The sequence below is a fragment of the Peromyscus leucopus genome, chromosome 5 (assembly GCF_004664715.2).
Source record: "Peromyscus leucopus breed LL Stock chromosome 5, UCI_PerLeu_2.1, whole genome shotgun sequence".
NCBI classification, from domain to species: Eukaryota; Metazoa; Chordata; class Mammalia; order Rodentia; family Cricetidae; genus Peromyscus; species Peromyscus leucopus.
Genome location: NC_051067.1, coordinates 24,077,053 through 24,098,308, shown reverse-complemented (window position 1 = coordinate 24,098,308; position 21,256 = coordinate 24,077,053). Strand labels below are relative to the sequence as shown.

Below are 21,256 nucleotides of genomic sequence, written 5' to 3'. Positions count from 1 at the left end.
GTTATTTAAGCTAATAAATACCCCTCACTATTAAGGAGATATAGATTGGATATTTGGCCCTTTCCATAATTTCCTATTCCAAGTAATAATTCTTACCCTGCCCACTCTGCTTCTAAGTGTCCTATAGCCACCTGAAAGCCACCTGAAATTAAACTCTTTGCTTTCACTTTCTATCTATCTGTTTTCTTATCTTGTGGCATAAAATAAAGTTCTCACTTCAAAGAGAGTAAAGGACAGTTTCCCTTAAGTTCCATGTGTGTATGTGTGTGTGGTGTGCATATATGTGGGCACATATGTGTGGAGATAGAGTTGATGTCAGACGCCTTCTCTGGTCTCTCTTCTTATATACTGAAGCAGGATCTCTCACTTAAGCCTAGAGCTTGCCCATTTGGCTAGTCTAACTAGCCCGGTTGCTCCAGGGAGTCCCAGTCTTTGTCTCCTAAGTGCTGGGATTACAGGCAGACTGGCATTTATGTGGGTGTTGAGGATCCAAACTCTGTCTCGGTACTTCACTCACAGTTCTACCATCCCCAGTGAAGACAGTTTATTATTAAATAAAATGAGTGAGGATGCCCAATAACACAGATGTAGACCAAATACCATGTCCCGACTAGAAAACAGTTTTGTGAAGTTTCTATAGCAATGAGAGAGGGGGGGGGGAGATGGAGACAGAGAGAGAGAAAGAGAGAGAGAGAGAGAGAGAGAGAGAGAGAGAGAGAGAGAGAGAGAGAGAGAGATCAAAGCTTTTTCCAAACACATTGGTGGAAAGGTCAGATAGGCAGGCTACAACAAACTAGAGACTCTGTGCTTTAGGTCTCAGATGCTATTTAATGAAATTCTTAGCTTTGGGCATGGCGGAAGCTAAAGGTCCCCTAAGTGCATAAATTTCAAAAATTTCCCCTTACAGTTCTAAGTGCATAAATTTCAAAGTTTTTTTCCTTAGAGTTGAAAGGATAATAGGCTAGACACAGAGAAGGACAATGAATGCTGGCTATTAAGAAGACTAGAGCTAACCCAAGAGAATTTGGTTTTTGATCTGCAATATTCCAATCCTCCACAATCCTGGAGTTTGATTCAGTCTATCAGCCTTGTAGAACTTTAGCAGAAGTGTGTGGCATTGTTTCCTAGGAACTTTGGTTCCCAGTCTCTTGCAGTTATAGACTTTTACATATGTTCCTACGTCTTTGCACATGATATTTCAACAAGGAAGTGTGCTGTGAAACATCGTGGACATCAAAGTTGTAGAGATAGATTATCTTTTCTATCATCTAGACTGCCTAAAAATACAAGCCACAGTTGTATTTCTGGAACTTTCCCCACGTGCCTCAAGATATTTTTAAGTGAGTCATCTGCCAATTCTGCTGGGCACTTCTGAAGTATACATGCCAAACATTGAGCTGAATGGCACTCAGTCCTCACCAGAGTTATGAGTTCCTAAGTGACAGGGTCACTGCCTCCTGTCTCCTGTCATTTGCAATCACTATTTGCTGTTGAGAATTAGAACAACCACATCAACCATTGCTTTATATCCTAGGAAAGAAACAGTTGAGATGGCTCTTTGCTAAGTCTGTATGATTCCTTAAAGAGAAAAAGATGCTTGGGTTAGAAGGACATGAAGGTGGTGGGGGTATTGTTTGCTGGAGGTTTAAGAACCCTAGCTCCTATCAGGATAATTCCTACTTAGGGTCATCGATCAGCAACTGTAGATTTCTGAACTACTCACATCCTTCTAATTGGCTCCTACAGTTACAAACACTCTGATTGCCCATGTTACAGTTGCCTGATAAAGTATCAGAATACACTTACTTAAAGTGCTGTAGATACACACGTGAAACACATCAAATTAACACACATATTATTAGCTGCCAGGTTTAAGGAAAAGAGAATAAAAATGTAACTACTTAAGGAAATGTTTTGTCATCATTTCAGAACTAATTCAGCCTGAAGATGCTTTGCTTCCATTAGCTGCAATGTGATCACAGAGAGATCATAGGCTATTTTAGATTTGTATCAATCTCTATGGTTATTTTATTTTAAATGATTGTCCTGGCAAAATTAAGCTACAAATGCTATAGTTACAGTCATTCTTTTATGGAGTCTGCAGACAAATAGGAAGAAATGTCTCCAGAAAACAAACACATTATAAACACTACTTTCAAAAATTAGGAGAAAAAATAAGCTGTATCAAATCAAGTATCATCTTTCAAAGGCAAGAAGGGATGGGCAGTGGACCATGATACCATGATGTTTTGTTGCAAACAGTGCAATCTGATTGAGCTACAGAAAGTATACTTTCTGCGGTTGTGGAAAAAACAACAACAAAAGACCAAAATGCTAGGTGGCCATTTCCTTCACTGCAGTTGTAGTTATGTGTGCTCATATTTCTGGTGGGTAGATATGCATATAGGTGGATACACATCACACATACACACGTCTATGCATTTCATTTTCATATTCTTCGACCCAGTAAATCTACTTTCAGGATCTACTTTCTTTAAGTAATATGGGTCACGAGTGATAATAAGAAGTCATTGAACCCTAACTTCTACTCATCCAAAAAAGAAACAACCACAAAATAATTGCATAATCTGTCAGAATCAACTTTTTCAGAGGAAACTCCATTCCGACCTATGATGTGACTGAGGCTAAGGCCTTGGGGACCCTGATTTGAGATTCTGCAGTCTAGAAGTTAGTGTTTATGATGATGAACTAATCAAATCCAATCAGAGATACCTTCTTATGGCCACCAGGCAGTGTCTGAGGGAGAGACAGGGCCCTTGGGGACATGCAGAATTCTTCTTCAATGGGGACAGTGTGACAGTCCACTCTATCCAAGCTTCCTTCTGTCATGTGCTCAAAGCAGGACTGGTCCTCCTTGGCAGAAAGAAGTGTCTGTGTGTCTTAAGGCATTACTGACTAGTGCAGACCTGTGGAGAGAATTAGCTAATTGCTTGCTGGTAGTAAGAGGAGGCATATCCCCTAGTGTGTATTAGAAAAACAAAGTTGACGTTATTTATGACAGAGTATTTTGGCCACTTCCAACTGCCCAAAATATATGATACTGGTAAAGCTTCAAAGGCCATTATACTTGCAGGCTAGAAAGAAGACTTAAAGAAAAGAGGTATTCTGAACACAAATTTCAATTCCATTTTCCCACTGAATACAGGGCTCGTGCATTTACAAAACCAGTTCACTGCGTGAAGAAAGACAGCAATGTTTGGAGGCCCAGGTAAATTAATGATGGTTCTACAAAAAGGGGTTCAGCAGCTATCTGCAGCACAGTAGTTCACAGAGAGGGCAAAGAGTATATTCAAATTAGGTGAAATCATCAATCTCAAAAAAACAGAACTGGAAATAACAGGACACTCTCTAAGTTATAGGTGGAATCAGCATCATTTTAAAAAAAAGCAGGTTTGCATTCTGGCAAAGTAAATCATTCATGTGATATTTCCTCAAGTGACTGAGCAAAGGGCCCACGCTTGTCCCTCACTTTCTGGGGTTAGCCGTGGTGGACGGCAGCGGCTCTGCCAGCCAGCACAGCTGCGGAAATCAGAAGCCACGGTACACAGTCCTTTCATTTTTGTAAAAGTGCACACTACTTGGTTGGAAAATATTCAGGGTTCTTAAGATTAAATATCTGAATATTGCTTCTGAACGAGCAGCTGTCGCTTTAAATCTACAGTCTAGTTTGTTTACTGGCTGTATTTAAATCCTTTAGAAAATGACACAAAATGGCAATAAAATCATTGTAAGTATTCTACAGGGGAATATAAATGCCCCTTGGTTACACTGTACGTATCTTTATACATAATTCTAGTTTATTTTCCTCATGATTATGTTAAATATGTAAAAAGCCTTTTCTCATAAAGGTAAAACTGCTAGATGTTTCCATGTTGTAATTCAGCATTAGTGTCAAGATTGCTTCAGAAAATAAGCCACAGTTACTATTTCATTCCTTTTAAGTGTCACTTGGCATACTGTGTGTGATTTTGCACATAAAATAAACTTATATGATTTTATACCACTGTTTGGGAACTGTAAGTAATACTAAATATAATTCAGAGGATATGTTCATAAAGCTAACTGAGGCAGAGTGGCTGTGATTTTATTTTTAAAGAAGGCTTTTTATGTTGTTTTATATCGTCATTAAATAATTATTTCAGGCAATTATGGAAGAATCTGTCAGTGAAGATCAAGAAACTAATATTTATTAATCCTTAAAGAGAAATGATATATGTGTAGCTAGTTCTTAGTCTAATATGGACGCAATGACAAAATACATCTAAATCTTGAATATTATCTCTGTATGCAAATATAAGAAGATATAATTATATTTGTGGCCATCTTTTTTCCTTTATTCATGAGTGAATCTTTTGATTCTTTAGGAAATTATCTCAGGCAACCTTGTCGAGAGAAGTAAGACAAAACCACACATTCTGAAAGCACTCATTTTAAACAGTAACTTTCCTACTTATGAGTTTCAAATTTACTTACAGTATTAAATCACAAAGATTTCTCTAGTACTGTAATAAGTTAAGATTAATAAATTAAAGGAAATGTACACTATTTTTTCCTTTTGTTATCCTGAATATCTCTTCTGGGATCCAGTTCAAGGTAGGAAAAATAGATAGAATTTAAAAAGAATGCACTTTAGTCACCTGAAAACATTTAATATTTTCAAATTGTCTATGACAGATTTAACTTCCCACTTGTACACATATTAATGATAGTGTTTGGACTGTGTCAAAAACAGTTTTAATATACCTTTTAAAATAATTCTTATGATTTAGAATCCAGTTAAGTTTTCTTATCCAGTAAAATAAGGTAACATCATTTTTGGTACACATAAACATAGCAATAGAATAATTATCTTCTATAGGTTTTATAACTTCTGTTGACTTGGGATTTCAAAAGAAATCTAATGTGTTTATTATATGTGCAAAGTATTTTCAGAAAGTTCCACATTTTTTCATACTCGTAAATTAAAAATATAGAGTTTATATTTTTGGTTGTGAGCCTAGCCTTGAATGGCTGAGCCATATCTCCATAATTCTCAGGCTTTTTTCGGGAAAGCATAGCTGTAGTAAAGACAGCCTGGCTCATAGAAGTATTTTTACCTTATAATTGAAGTAGCTTTCTAAAATAAATGACTGCATTCCCTAAAAGGTGTCTAGAGGCTAATGGATTCCTTTAAAACTTGCACAAAAATAAACCTGTAGAGTTTCCAGTGTTGCCAACACACATAAAAAGAAAAATACACATGAAAGGCTAAACAGAGCACAAGTGAGAGCTGCCTTGCTTGGTCTTGTGAAAGACTTCACAGCACGTTGTGTTGACCTAATTGTTGGGGAAAAATAAAAACATTATTTTGATAAGCATATACAGGTATGTTTCCCGGGTACTATTTGAAGATATAAATGCATATCTATCTAACTAATTAGTAAATACATCTGCCTAAGCCTTTTCATTCAGGTCTGCCAGGACATCTTGTGAGAAACATACTCTGATACTTACCTAATAACTGCATTCTACTTTGTTTTTATAGTCTATTCCTTAAGAGATTGCTTCTAATAGTGTTTAAGTTTTAGATAGAACAGAATGACAGCATTCCACAGCTTATTTAAGGTAGATAATCTGTCTTAATGAAAGGAAAAAGCCTTTCAGTACCTTATTTAAAAGAATCAATAGAAATTGCAATTACTAAGTTTGAATCTGAAAGCCAGAAATACAAGATATTAGTATAGATGACATTTGTAGAAGCATTTCATGCAAAGCCACTACTGTCTGCTGACAAGTTTTTCTTTCAGCATGTATTGTGGGTATTGTCACATAAGTATGTGCTCAAAGGATAGACTGTGCCTTCCTGTACAGGTGTTGCATACAGAAGGTAAAGGCTCTAAATTTGAGCAATGAAAAAAGCTTCTTTTTTCTACTTTTGTGTGAGTTTATTGTAAATAGTAATCTTCAGGGCCACCTAAAACTATGTAAAATAGGAACTACAAGAGTGCCTTTTTTTTCTCTTCCCCTTGTAATGTCATTCAACAAAAGGAGAAGCTAATGGGGTAATTTTCTTCCCGAAAATGCAAAATACCCACATATCCTCATTATTACCATTTCCCTCTCTCTTTCTCATGCAAGTCTCTCTCTCTCTCTCTCTCTCTCTCTCTCTCTCTCTCTCTCACACACACACACACACACACACACACACACACACAGACAGACAGACAGACAGACAGAGAAAATTGATATTCATAGAATATAGACATGAGAAATGCTAAATACTCTGGATTGTCTTATCTGGAAGAAATTTAAATCATACACTTCAGACTGAAAAACTCCCAATAAGTTGGATAAAGTTTCAATTCTGCAATTCATTGGCTTCAAGGAGACTGAGCTACGCTGCTCCAAGCTCCTTACCACAGGCAACCCCTCTGCCCCTGCTCCCGCCCTCTCTGTTCAGGGCTCTTCGCACTGTGGGCACTGGGTTTCCTGCCCGTCAACACACTGACAGCTGAGTGAAACCCATCTTTTCATAAAATTGAGTTTGGGTTTTTCCTTTCCTCCTTCCTTCTCCTGCTGTTTTCTATCAGCGGAACGCTAATACTAATTGGTTAATCTGTTATTTAGGCAAGTATTAATATTCTCATTTTGCAGGCAAGGAATCAGGCTTCCTGCTGCGTATCCCCTGGCCCTGGGTAAGGAGCTCTTCAGATGGGAGATTCAAAGTAGGTGAGGTTGGCCTCCTGAGACCCACGTTGCTTGCCGGAAGCCTCCAGGAGGGCTGAGCCGGGCCTCCTTAGATCGCCGAGTTCCTGGCTCCCAGTTCTCCACTCAGACCACCAGGCGACACCGCCTCTAATGACAAAAATCCATTTTCCCATTCCACCCCAACGAATGCTCCAAGGACTTTCTTAATTGCGACTGCTACCCTGGGAACAGGAAGCTTATTTGTAACTTGATGAATCTCCACCAGGCTTGCCTGGGTTTCTAGGTTTTGCGGCACTAAAAAACTTTCCAGTAACTTTGTGCGAACAGTATCTGAAGATCACACTACCTACAGAACAAAGAGATAAAACGTTTCTCAGTAGAAACCCAGTGAAATACATGAATCTGATAGAATACATGAATCTCTGATAGAGAGAAGGGCGTTGAATGCAGGCCCTGGCCACTACTCCACGCTGAAGGATGCACAAAACAAAGCACACAGGACAGCCAAAGAACTGTATCCTCCTAGGGCACAAGCCCGTGTGAAAAACGCCACAAACAAGCTGTCAATACAAAGTCCATTTCATACTAAGGGGTTCTGACCTCTTCTGTGCAGAAATATTCTTTTCAAAAAGCATACCTTTCCAGGTAAACAGAGACCTGAAAATAATCATTTCCATGCCAAACGGCTAAGGTTTAATTGGGATTTTTCAAATGGGAAAAGATTAATATCTGACCTGTACATCTTATCAGATTTAGAAAGATTTAGAAGTCACACTAACACACAAATCATAGCTGTGTAAATACTTGGGACCTGGGTAACTAGAGAACTTCCTTCAAAATCCACATAAAACCTTTAAGGATGAAGTTCAAGTTGCAGAGTTGGACCCAAATTTCATCAGTTTTCATTTTGGATTAAAGGTCCTATGTTTTGTAAATGAATTCGTCTCAGGCGCTGTGGACTCTTTCTTTCCATATACAGAATATCTGACCAGAGTGCGACCTTTGTTTACCCACATCTGTAAGTAGGTCTATATCCTACCTAGGCTCAGGCTCCCCTAAAGTCTATAATGATAAGGACCCCATGCTATGAAATGTCCATTGGTAGCAAGTTTGGAATCCAGGAATTCAGGAAAACTTGATGGATTTCCTAGAGAGCCAATTCAGTATCTAACAGAGAGAATCCAAGTCAGGATGATGCTCTGGCTGTTTAGGAACCACCACTTTAAATGCTCAAAAGATGGGCTGGAAAGATGCCTCAGTGATTAAGAGCACTGGCTGCTCTTCCAGAGGACTTAGGTTCAATTCCTAGCATCCACGTGACATTCACAACTGTCTGTAAGTCCAGTTCTAGGGGACCCAACACCCATGACAAAACACCAATGCACATAAAGTAAAAATAAGTTAATTAAAGAAAACAAAAACAAAAACAAAACAAAACACTCGAGAGATCTTTCTCTAAGTCTAAAGTGTAGTCTACCTCTTTGTTGATGTTTGAAATTTCTTAATATCTTGAAAAACATGAGTTGGGTTACCCATTAAGACTTCAAAAGACCAGTTTCAAATCCCTTTCAATTTCAGGCTTTATAGCTCCCAAGATCAATAGCAAACTGAGCAGGGCTGGAGCTGTAGGCTAGTATATTTCTAGAAGGATTTGATTCCCAGCCTGGAAGGCAGAGAGGGAGTGATGGGGAGTAAGACAGTCAGAAGTGGAGAAAGAGGGAGGGAAAGAGTGAGAGGAGGGAGAAAGAACGAAGGGGGAGAAAGGGAAGGAAAGGGAGGAGGAGGCGGAGGAGGGAGGGAGATAAAGAGGGAAGGGTTCAAAATGGCCTTGGCAGTACCCCATGAGGTCAGAAAAGAGATAAAGGGGGTGGGAAGGTTTTGAATAGCAGGGCAGGTACTGTGGGTAAATTTGCTTACTCCTCAATTAGCTCCAGGATTCTGTCTCCTAGGAGACCCAAACTCATCCCAGGAGTAAGTATGGAAATGATAAAGAATAAAATCCAATACTCACTGTAAGCTTTAGAAAAAAAAAAATACAAGGAGGATGTTTCTTTGTGGAATGAATGTCTTGGGACGCAGAGCAAGTAAAGCCTGTATGGGTATATCAAACACACACCTAAGAGAAGGCAAGAACCAGTGCATGTTCTGTGGCCTGAATAAACAGTGTGGGGAGGGGGGGAGTTGTTAGGATTTCATTTGTGCAAAAGAACTAGCAATTACCCGGCTGCATGTCCACCACTCCGCCTTGTCTTAGGCAAGCTACGAAAATAAAAAGAGGAAGAGGCAGATGTCTCTACTGCTTACCTCCCGACCACTCAGTCCTTCCAGAAGCTTGTTCAGTTTTTTAGTGTACAATTATCAATATTTGTAAAATGTTTATAGATTGAATGCATTTGATTGTATAAGATCCATAATGCTTTGTGATCCTTATTGTACTTCTTGAAAAAGAGCCAAAAGTACTTTGCAGATGTTATCTCATTAATCTACCCCAAATCCCCGTGAGCCAGGTAGCATAAGTATGCATAACCCAGTTTTCTAGATCAGGAAATAGGCAGAGTAGTGAGAAATGACTAAGCCAAGGTTATGAAGTGAAAGAACGAGAGAGGAAACAGAACTCTGGTGGTGACTGTCTCAAGAGGCCAGGACGCCCCCCTCCTGACTTTCCACCCAGGCGCCAGGGGATAAGCAACATGTTAGAGCAGAAAGTCTACCTTAGCATCCTCACAGTTCATGCTATTTCAGTGCAAGTAGCACTTGCATATTTACGTACACTTCTGCAAATTTAAAAAGTAAAGTCACATCAGTTCATTCTGTTAAGAGAAAAAATAAAAGGCTTCTACAGTAAATGTTTCAGAAGCCAAAAAGGATCATACAGGATAAGTGAAGAGAACAGCCGGGGCCAGATTCTTCAAAATCACGTTGGAGGCAACGGGCACCCACTGGTTCACCTGCTGCCTCTTGTGCCTGTACTGAAATGCACCCACTCCCTTCTCTTAAGTCATGGGAAGGGAGAGAGGGAGGAGGACTGGCTGCCTGGAATGTGCCTGTGGCGGGAGTCCTCGGGTTCGAATTATACTGGATCCTAGCTGTAAGACTGGGCTCTGAACAACTTGAAATTTCTTCCAAGATATAGGGAAAGGTTTTTATTTTTCTTGTTTGTTTGATTTTTTCCATCAGTTTCACAACAAAAATAGTGGTGACTGGATTCAAAGGCGGTGGGACAGGCAGATGCTTCAGTTTCAGCCAGCTGCTCCCTGGGCACAGTTCGGTGACATGCAGGCTGGGTAGCTGCTGGCTTTTCCTGCTTAGCCTTCATTTCCATCCTGAGGTCCCCTCAGGCTCCGGATGAAGCAATACCTATGTGAAGGCAGTGCAGCCCCAGAATTCAACTCACTGTAAGTTTGGATCCTACGAACCCGACACAACATGAGTTTTTTAATTCAAAATCAGTTGTCTGAAAAATGAACACATTTCCAAGAGAAAATGTGACTTTGAGATCTTTCCCGAATGATATTTTCAAAACATTCTTAAAGATTCAGAGATGGGGTGCTTCTCTGGATTTTTATAATTTTTCATCAGACAGAAATGGAACATCAGCATCTCTTTGAAGGATTATGCACATCTGAAGTTTGGACTCACAGTATTCTTCCACCAACCTACCGATGTTTGTAAGTATTACCTAATTAAAGCTGTTGCAGGTAGAATTCTGAATTATTCTGTTTGTTTTTTCCTGGTCTATCTCCCCTCCCCCCCCCAATACAGTTACAAACAGGAACTTTTGTTTCCTTTATATCCTGTCCTTGTGTAGGCAAAAACTAAAATACAGCTCCAAACCTGTTACAGTATTACAGATACTAGTTACCATCTAGGTTCCCAGTGGTGCTGATGTGCTTGACATCAAGTGTAAATCGCACACATTTAAGCATGCATATATACATATAACAACAACAAATTATAACATACAGAACATTTACCTCCAAACATTTCCATGCATACATACCTCAATGATGGCGCCATCTGGGAGCCTGAGAAAATGGCGATACAATTCTTGAAACCCACTGGGATAAACAGTGTATACAGATATGTGGGAAGTAACCCCTCCTGGACCAACTGAGGATGCAGATATTTCATCCTGATGGTGGGGGTCACAGCTGGAGACACTGGACTTGGTGTTATTGCTTTTGCACAAGTAATCATGCACTGCCACCTAGTGAGACCCAGAGAGCCCCCAGGTCCCCCAAACCCAGAAAAAAAAACAGAAAAAAAGTAATTAACATTTGGCAAGAACATAGGCAACTTTAAATCATTTTACACTAAATCTGAAAGTCTGCTGTCTCCAGTTCTTGCACTCCGCTCCATGCTCCATGCACATTTTTATGGCATGTATCTAAATAGCGAAGACAGACAAATCCCCGGTGTGTGCTCCACAAAGTTGATTCTCCACAGATGAATTTGTAATCGGCTTCCATATGAACCCAGAGCAGAAAGATCAAGCATCCTGTGACAATGACAGTGTAGATTGAAAAACAAACATGTTTACAAATGGTTTTAAGAATGGCTGTGCTTGCTTTCTCATCCAAAAGAAAGGTTTGCTCTTTCCACTCACCTGTGCCGTACTGTGTATGTGCCAGGCTTCTCATATCACTAAACCAAGGGGACAGATACATCCCATAGACATTTCCTGCAGCACACAGAGCAGGATTTTGTACACTGTATGCACTGACCACCAAGCTTCTTCCTGGCAATCCTGAACTTGGTCCTTACTGGAATAAGAAGCCTCCTTTTAAAGAAACCTTTTCAGGAGACAAGTTCACTATCTAATGCAATGCACCCTGTGTATTGTATTTGCATTAAATTAAATTAATTGAATTATAATGCAGTTGAAAAGACACACCTGCATTGATTGTTTAAAACATTGCCAATGAAAATTTGACCCCGCCACCTTAAAACTTGTGTGTGGCTAATACGACTTCTGATTTCCTTTTTTTTCTTTTGTCTTTCTCTTCAGTTCCTGAGCTAGACTGGTGCTCTCTACAATTCCACATTCTCTTATTCCAAGATGTCCATATGTTTAGAACTTGGCTGACTTTTCAATGGATTCTCTCTTTACTAGCTTTTCTGCTGAGACAGAGAGCATTTATTTAATGATCCAGAAAGCCCACTTCAAACATAAACCAAATGCTAATGCCTCTTAAATATTTACTCACAAATACTGCAAATATTCAAGAATTTGGGAAGATTTAATAATAGAAAAGAAAATCCTGCCCAATGAGTAGTTAATATAAGTCTGAAATTGGCAAAAAAAAAAAAAAACCTCTTAAAATTTTAGCCAATGAAAACTTTTTTCGAAAAAAAAAAGGTATAATTAAAATGTGGATGGGCAGAAGAAAAAAATCATATTTTTTTTGAAAATATTTGAAAGACCAAAAAGACAGGGGTCTAGTATGATTAAAAACAGAGGTTTCACTTCAATGCAAGCATGCTTAAGAAACTCACTGGCTTGCAGAATTTACAGGAACATAGGCTTATGTGAACTTTAAATAAATTTGATAGTTACAAGTATATACAAGAGACTTTCTTTCCAGAAAAAAAAGGCCAAATTCAGTGGGGTTTTTGTTTGTTGTTTTTGTTTTTTGCAATCAGTATAATTGTCTACCGAACAGGTGAAGAAAACGTGGTATAGAGACTTCATGAAATACTATAAAGCTATAAAATGATAAAAAACAAACCCTGTCATTCTTCATCAACATGGATTGTGGCTGACATTAAATGAGCCAGCACAGAGAAGGAAAATACTACATGGTACCACTCATCCGTCGCATCTAATAAAGGCTGACATCATAGTTATAGAGAGAAGACTTCTGGTTGCCAGATGAGCTAATAGGGAGTGACTGATCAACAGGCAAAGAGTTAGATGGCAGGAATAATTGCTAGTGAAACCTAATACACAATAGGTTGAAGATAGTTCAAATTTATATGATGAATATCTCAAACGATGAAGAAACCATAAGCGTGTGAGATGATTGATCAGCTAAGCACCTTGATTGGGCAATTACAGAATATCTAGATATTTTGAAACAATACCTATCACTCCTCAACTTGTGTGGTCACTATGTTTCTATTACAGATGACAACAAAATAGTCTTGGTGGGATTGTCATGGACATGGACACTTCGAAGGTGCTTCTGGCACACGCATGGTCCTGATAAAGTCACTGAGAGGCAAAGTGCGTAGCAAAGAGTCTTGTGACACAGTTATGAGAAGTTATGAGGCCAGAAGGTCATTTGGTGTGAAGACTCCAGATTCTAGGTTAAGACAGCTTGAATATAAGCCGTAAACAGGGCACAACCGACAGATGTGAAGCCAAGTGCAACGGGCTCACACCTGGAGTGTGTAATGCTAGCACACTTAGCCAAGAGAACAAAGAGGAGAAAGTCTTATCAACCACAACAGGTAAGATGAATATGCTTCTCCAACAAAGGAAGCAGAAAAGTTTGACCTGGAAGGTACATACATACATACATACATACATACATACATACATATATACATATTCATATAGAAAACCACATTCCTGAGCATGCCCAGTTTAAGGACACCATTTAAGAAAGAAAGATGGTGGAGATATTTGTGGGCATGCTTAGCTCAAAGTCATGGACCACATATTTAGAAGCTAAAGTGGTGAACAGGAATGCATCTGGGCATGTGCAATCTCAGCTGTTGGTTGTGTTTCACTACAGGGATTGATCATTAGGCTGCCCGCCTCACCTGGTAGTACCAAAAGTTATGGATCATAAAGGTGAAGTAACTAACAACTTGTGGTGGAATCACAAATGGACAGGCAGCAGGTAGTACCAGCTACAAGAGAGGCTTGCACCCACCTCACATGATGTAGGCATTAGGACAGTCAGTAAGAGTAAATAGACATAGCTATCTATTTCTGAGAGTCAGGAGGGGTGGGATGCTATCTAGACATCGGAATGAGGTTTCTAACAAGCAAGCAGGTATGGGGAAGGACAATAATCAAATTGGCACAACGTGTGTCTACAGGAGAAATTTGCTAAACTACATCAGAACTGTGGCCACTTTTATGGTAGCAAACACCATAGTAGACAATTAATTCTGAATCGGCTGCTAGCCTGGCGATATCACCCAACCACATGTTTCCTGTTAGATAGAGTCACTTGTAGAGTCTGGGAATGGGGGCTTCATCAGAACTGAAGCCGTCTGACTGCCCACCCTGTGTACCTAGCTCCAGGTCAAGCTTTCCATAGGTCTCTCCTCCCCTTTAGAATTAGTCCATTTCTGATAGTTCCCAGAATCTGGGTGTAAAATGTTTAATTCTAAGCCATTCAGGAAACAAGAAAAATGATATAAGTAGGTTTGCCATGATCTGGAAAACTATAGAATTGCCATACCTACCACAAAATATTGATGAGAGAGAAGTTATTGGGCAGCATTTATGACTTTGAAAATGGAGCCTCTGTGTTTTGGAAATGCAACATTAAAGATTAAGCAAAGCTATGATGCTCCCTTGGATAGCAGCTGCTTATTTCAAGAAGATAGGAATACGTATAACAGTTACTCTTGTTTGAGGAGCTAATTTCTTCCACCCTGTAAGGGATCTACACAGTTTACTGTAAAGGGTATACACACACACACACACACACACACACACACACACACACACACACACACTTTTGCAAATCCCTTTTCACTTCAGTATGCTTGCCCATCTTCCTCTCTTTTTTTGATCACACCTAATCTGAGGAATGAGAGGGAAGAGTTGACTTTTACCCAGAAACATCTTTGGCTGACACTGAAATATGTCTAAGAGGAAAGTAGGTGGTAAGGAACAGGTTGACATATAAAGTCAATATTACTTAGTGACAGGCCTTACACATATACTATATATACATATATATATATACATATACATGTATGTATACATATATATATAAATAGATAGATACATATATATTAACATATACAAGGCTGTATAGTTGATAGTATTATAGACAAAGCAACTGAGGAATGTTAAGTAATTTTCTCAAATGCACAAATGTGAGGGGGTAACAGGCATTGTCTTCGTTCATTTATCTCATACCTCCTTGTACTTCTGATCTCAGTCTTCAAGCTTTGCTTACTCTTTCTCTGGTGAATCTGAGCGTTGAGATCAGCCTCTGCCCTACTCTAAGTTGCTCTGGATTATATAAAACAGGCTTTTGAGGCTGAGCTTTGCCATAGGAGACACCATTAGACACCTTTACTCTGAAGGAGAAGGATGACAGTGATCCAGAAACAACTAAGTCTGCCTGGCATCACCCACACAGTACAGACTGACAAGTGTTTGTTCCTGGACAGAGAGAAGGAGCCACCCTATACATTTAAGAGTGTGAACTGAGACCATAAGAGCACACGGGTATACTCAAACCACATAAGGGAAACCAGGCCCAAGAATTTATCAGACACAACAGAGCAACCAAGAAATGGATATAACTCCCTCACCTGGACCATATAAAGTGATGGTCACCTAACATCATGATAGCATGGTCCTATACCAACCTCTCATCTGATACCTGGTGTGTGTGTATATGCACATGTGCATGTGCGCATGCGCGCACATGTGCATGCATCAAGGACAGAGTATTTCTCAGCTTTAGCTCAGCTCTGTTCCCCACTGTTGACACAGCCTACTCAATAGCCTTCCTGTCCAACGGTTCACCCATCTAGATCTGGACTTGAATCCACGATCCTTGTTCTCAGACTCCATCTCAGTGTTTCTCCTTATATCTGGCCTCTACAGCTTCACTCTCAAATCTGGACTCCAGTGGCTCCATCCCAGGAATGTCCTGATTCCTTGTCTCATCCATACATACTCTTAGTCCATTTCTGCATCTCTCTAAACTCTGCTGCAACCTCTTGAACTTGTATGCTTTCTGTAACCCTATAGGTGCATGTTGATATACACATATGTTTACCGTGTGCTGTGTCATATGAGAGCTAAGGTTAGTAATAACACTTGGGAAAGAGCCTGATTCACCTTGGCCAGCTTATCAGGTATACGGGATTATACAACAGTTACCATTACCACTGCCACTGCTTAACCTTGTGAATGTATTATTGTTCAGTAAGTTCTGGCATTGTGAAAAGAGGCAAAAATGTGTCCCTTGATCATTCTCTCTTATGTTTTGGAGTGAGGTTGTCCCTAGAACTCTGTCTCTTCTACATGTCCATAACAAGTTTAGCAAGAGCACCCCTGTACCTTGTGTTCCTGATGTCCACGGCAAGTCTCTTTACCAAGTAACAAAATAGTGCCCATCTTCCATACAGCTCTCTGTAATGAGGCGGAAACCTTTATTACCTTTGCATTACTTCCTATGGCTGCACCCTAACTGTCTCAAACAATTTGTGAGAGATATAACATACAAGTCCCCTGAGACTCCAACCATAAGCATTCAGACTGAGTCCACGCATATCAGACTAAAGCCCATGAACTTGTGATTACACTGTGATTCAACGTTTGAACATGCCAATGAACATACTGTTGTGTTTTTTCCTTAATATGCAGCCACAGGATGGGGACTTGTTGGACATGATACTAGAGCCTGGATTTTCCTTTCAGGTCAGCACTCATATGGAACATTCTGAATTTTCCATGTTGGGTCCTGGTGGAAACATACAAAAGTAAATGTAACATTCAAATGTCTAATGCCCATCCTTTTGACTGACATCCCATTGGAGTGCTCAAGGTTCTTTGGAGATTAGCTAGGAAAGACACTGGTGCACATTTTGCTCTCTGTGTTTGGGCCACAGAGGTTTCCCAAAGCAGCTGTGCTCTTCCCCAGAGTTTGCAGTGAATCATGGGATGCTCGGGATACTAGAGGCAGGAAGAGGAACAAATCTCAAGGTGGAGTCACCTCACCTTCCGGAAGCGAGACACAGACAAAGGTGGGAAAATTCAATCCACCTTTCAGAAATAGTTAAAGGAACTGAGACATACTTTTCCCACTGAAGAGAGTGTTTTCAGTTACCTGCTGAGGTATTAAGCTTTTTCACACGGGCTGTGAAAACACCCTGCCCTGCAGGTAATTGCTGCATTTTCTAACTTACAACCAAAGAACAGCCTCCAGCAATGAGGGATGCTTGGCTTTAAGACTGTAAAATCTCCCCAGGGTTAGCAAAGTAGGGCAAGGGAGGAAAAAAATGTTTTATAACAGAGACAGAACCGGAAGAACAGCTGATCAGAGGTGGATGCAGAGGAGGAGAGAGATGAAGAAATGACTTTTTTCCTCCAGATCATCCAGTTCTTTCCAAGCAATCTGTGTACATATATGTGAACACAATTTCCCTGTAATTCTCTTCTCTTGACTTCCAAATCTGTGCCCTTAAATCTAGTTGCTGAGAAACAAACTGTGTGGCAAAGTGACCCGTGTGATATTTTCTCTCCAAACTGAAAGCCCATATGTAATATTTCCCATTAAATTTTATTTCAGGCCACAGAGGCAATCCAAATAGAGGTCTGGAAAGATCTGCTAAAGCAAATGCCACACAACCTAGATACTTATGGCTAGTGTAAGTGAAAGGGAAAAGAGATGGAAAGCAGGAAACAGGACATGATTTCCCTCTAAACTGCGTTTTCTACACCTGCTTTTGCTCTTCGTTTTTGTAATGAGTAAGGGCTGAGCTACTTGGCAAGCTAAGTGACTTCCATGAAAAACTGGAGACCCCTCGATATCTGCAAATGCGTGGTTTGAATATAGCTACGGTATTCTAGTTTGCCACGTAATCTGAGGTTGCTGCATAAGACTCTCTCCTGTCATCTAAAATCCCTTCATCAAACCAATCAAACATGTCTACATTGCTAGGGAAGCCCAGCGTGAGTTGACAGATCTACTGGGACAGTGGATCGAGAGACTCCACATATAGCACACATCTGACAAGTGAAGCTGCCCTCGATCTGGAAGCATCAAAACGTAAAGGGAAACCATAAAACGCCAGCCCCACACACAGTAATTCTTAAATGCAATTCATCCTTCAGCAGGAAAGCGAGTTAAGGGCTGTGATTCAATAGGAGACGAAACAGGCCGGAACAGGTTCAAATACTGCATATTTCACAACAGAGCTTAATTACCACAGGACTAGGAGGCTGTTAATTGCATTATAATAGTTCAGCCTGAAATTAGGTCTGATGTGAATGTCCTTATAGTGGGGTTGTTTATGTTATTATAATTATGCAGTGGTACATAGATTTACGGCACAGATACATTTTTCTAATAGCTTTTGGATTGATTTCTTCTCTTTCCTTGCTTGTGTTTACAGTCGGTTTCTAAGTATGGAAAAGAAACCAGAAGGAGCTAGGGTCAGGAAATTAGGTCACCCTGGATGATACAGTGGGTCTCCTGTGGATTTGATGTTAGAGCTCCAAATGAGTTGTGCCTGATGATGGTGATTTTATTCACCATTTGTTTAGGACTAGACTATTTGGTTTAAAAAAAAAAAACGGGTCTCAGTAAAAGGTTTACCTTTTGCAGAAATCCTTGCTTTGTTTTATCTTAAAAAGCAATGTGTTCCTCTGTTTACCGCTGCTGTAACAGAATACCAGAGACTGGATAACTTGCAGTGAATAGATATTCATTAGGCTCACAGTTTTAGCAGCTGGGAAGATAAAAAGAGGGAGGGCTTCTGTGGCACAGTAGCCAATAGCAGAAGGCACAAAAATAACAAACAGAAGACAAACCAGGGAAGGGCTGGTTTTTATAACAAATGCACTCCTACAATAACTAGCCCATTCCTGCAGCAAGGACACCTACCCATGTGAGAGGGTGGAGCCTTGTTAGACTCATTCACTAAGTGTTAGGCAATGGTGATTAAGTTGCTAGCACATGGATTTTTTTTGGGGGGGGGGGGGTGGGGGGAGGGTACTCAAATCACAGCATTCTTTTTAGAATTAAAAGAATACAAATGTGGGGTGGCCAAACACCCTAATAGTTGTGCCAGAAACCCCATCCAAGGACTGAGGAATCTGGATGCAGACATCCACAGCTAGGCCCGGGGTGGAGCGCCGGGAGTCTAATTAGCAAGAAAGAGGAGGGTTTATATGAGCCAGAATTGTTGAAACTAAGTTTGGATAAAGCACAGGAACAAATAGCCAAACAAATGGAAACACATAAACTATGAACCAAAGGCTGAGGGGCCCCCAACTGGATCAGGCCCTCTGAATAGGTGAGACAGTTGATTGGCTTGATCTGTTTGGGAGGCATCTAGGCAGTGGTACCAGGTCCTGGGCTCATTGCATGAGTTAGCTGTTTGAAACCTGGGACTTATGCAGAGACACTTGGCTCAATCTGGGAGGAGGCAACTGGACCTGCCTGGACTGAGTCTATCAGGTTGATCTCAGTCCTCTGGGGAGGCTTTGCCCTGGAGGAGGTGGGAATGGTGGGTGGGCTGGGGGGAAGGAGATGGGGGCAGGAAGGGGGAGAACAAGGGAATCTGTGGCTGTTATGTAGAACTGAATGGTATTGTAAAATAAAATAAAATAAAGAATACAAATGTATAATTAAGGCTGTATATGTCGTTCACAACATCATCTTTCTAATATAGACAAAAATCTCAAAAATTCAAAGATTGTGTCTTGTATATGAACCCCGCAGTTCATAGAAAGCAAAAAGATGTGACAGCCAAATAGGTTCTTCTTCACAAAGTAATGCTGGATGGCCTTTCTTGACTCATCCAAACTTTTCCACTTTGGAATTCAAAATTAGAGTTGGCTCAAATGAGAACATAATCCATGGCCTGACTTGAACACTTCAAACATGGAATCCGCATAGCACCTTGGAAGAACATTGGTATTTGATGGTTTTGCTTTCTATCTTGCTATTTTGACTTCTGTGCAGTCTATGTTTATCAGGATTTTGCAACTTTTTCAGTGCATTTTGTGCATTTCTTTAGAATGAAAGATCAAAAAGTTAACAGAAGATTACTCAAAAATAAGTTGGAGAAGCTAAAATGGTTATACTTTGAGGTTTCCTTCTTTAACATAGCCATCAGGGTAGAAAAGAAACACTGATGTAAATTGGAACTAACATAGAGAGAAGTAATAAACTGTGAAAAGGCCAGCAAGCCATATTTTTATACAAATTTACCTCTGCTCAACTGAGACAGGGATTAATTATGTCACTGGAAGAAAGTTGACACATCACCGTGTGCTTCTGTGAACACACTGTATCTTATGATTTGCTATTGGACATCTCCAATTTTCGTAACCACAAATTTCACATCTTGTATCTGTTAGTGAAAATCTTTTCATACACTGCTGTACAAGGAAGTCACTGAGAATTTCACTTCTGGTTACAGCATTATTCAAAACTCTGAGAAATAGAAATAAATAGAGGAATAAAAGTTGGGGGGCTATTTTCTGAAAGGATACAAATCACGGGTCTTGGCAGAATTCCCACGGCTTTGCCTCTGGATATGCATGCAAATGTTCCTAATGGTAGCAGTGTGGCCATATTTAAACATCCTACAGATTAATCTCCAAGCCAATGTCAGCAATGAACACCCCCTCCAGTTTTCTGTTCACACCAGCTACCAACTGAACAGTGCTTAAAAGAAAGAGAGCACGGGTCCTGGAATCCGAGGGTAGGACAGGAGTGGGAATCCATGGACGTAGGATTGAAGATAGAAAAAAAAAAAAAGGCAAGGAAGAAAAAAACGTAATTTTCTCCAGCCACCCACTATGATTGTAGATAAATCCTACAGATGGTAAGAGCATTGTTTAAATGCAAATTAGTCCTAAAGATATGGCCGACCCTGGTTCCCACACCTACACTCTACTCTCTAGAGTTACATGAAGGAAAACTTCAAAGTGAGAGTGACAAAACCATATCTTGTTTTTGAAAATGAGACAAAATACCCACACCTTCAAGTTTAGAGTCGGCTTTTCTTCCCTGGAATGCTGGAGGAAAAAGGAGAGGAAAGTTGAAGGTTGAATCCATTAAGTCTAATCTTTTACTTTTGGGGGTGACCGAACTAAGGGTCAATAATTGAATTAGTTTATTTAGACACCCAGTTGTGGAAGTTCAGTGGTCTGAAGGAAACAAACTTGACCAATCTATACATTTTTCTTTTTGGTGTTAAACTTGAAGTGTGATTCCATGGACCTGGCTGAAGTTGACTCAAACCCATAACTGTGTTCCCATGTCATTGGTAGCAAGAGTTTATGCTATCAGCTGAAGAACACTTTAAACTTTAAAATATAGTTCAAGCAAATATGATAATGCAAATCTATGATCTGAGGTACTTGGAAGCTGAGGTAAGAAGAGACCCTGAGTCCAGGAGTTCGAAGCCAGCCTGAAGAGCATGAGACCCTGATTCGGAAAGAGAAACAGGAAGACTTGAAATTGTCACCTTCCTTACTGCTTTGATGTGATAGGAAATGTGTGTGTGTGTGTGTGTGTGTGTGTGTGTGTGTGTGTGACATTGTTACAGGAAATCCTTTCTATCTGGGAAACTGTCATCTCCAAACATGGCCTTCGTCAATGCTCAC

General features: G+C 40.1%; 1 protein-coding gene across 1 annotated transcript in view; it reads right to left on the bottom strand.

The window, feature by feature from the left end:
* Positions 1-21,256, bottom strand: part of Ofcc1 (orofacial cleft 1 candidate 1) — a 292,427-nt gene that overhangs the window by 5,057 nt on the left and 266,114 nt on the right. Inside the window, exon 19 of the mRNA XM_028855629.2 lies at positions 10,709-10,915. Within this exon, the coding sequence (XP_028711462.2) occupies positions 10,709-10,915 (207 nt within the window). The remainder of the gene's footprint in view (positions 1-10,708; positions 10,916-21,256) is intronic.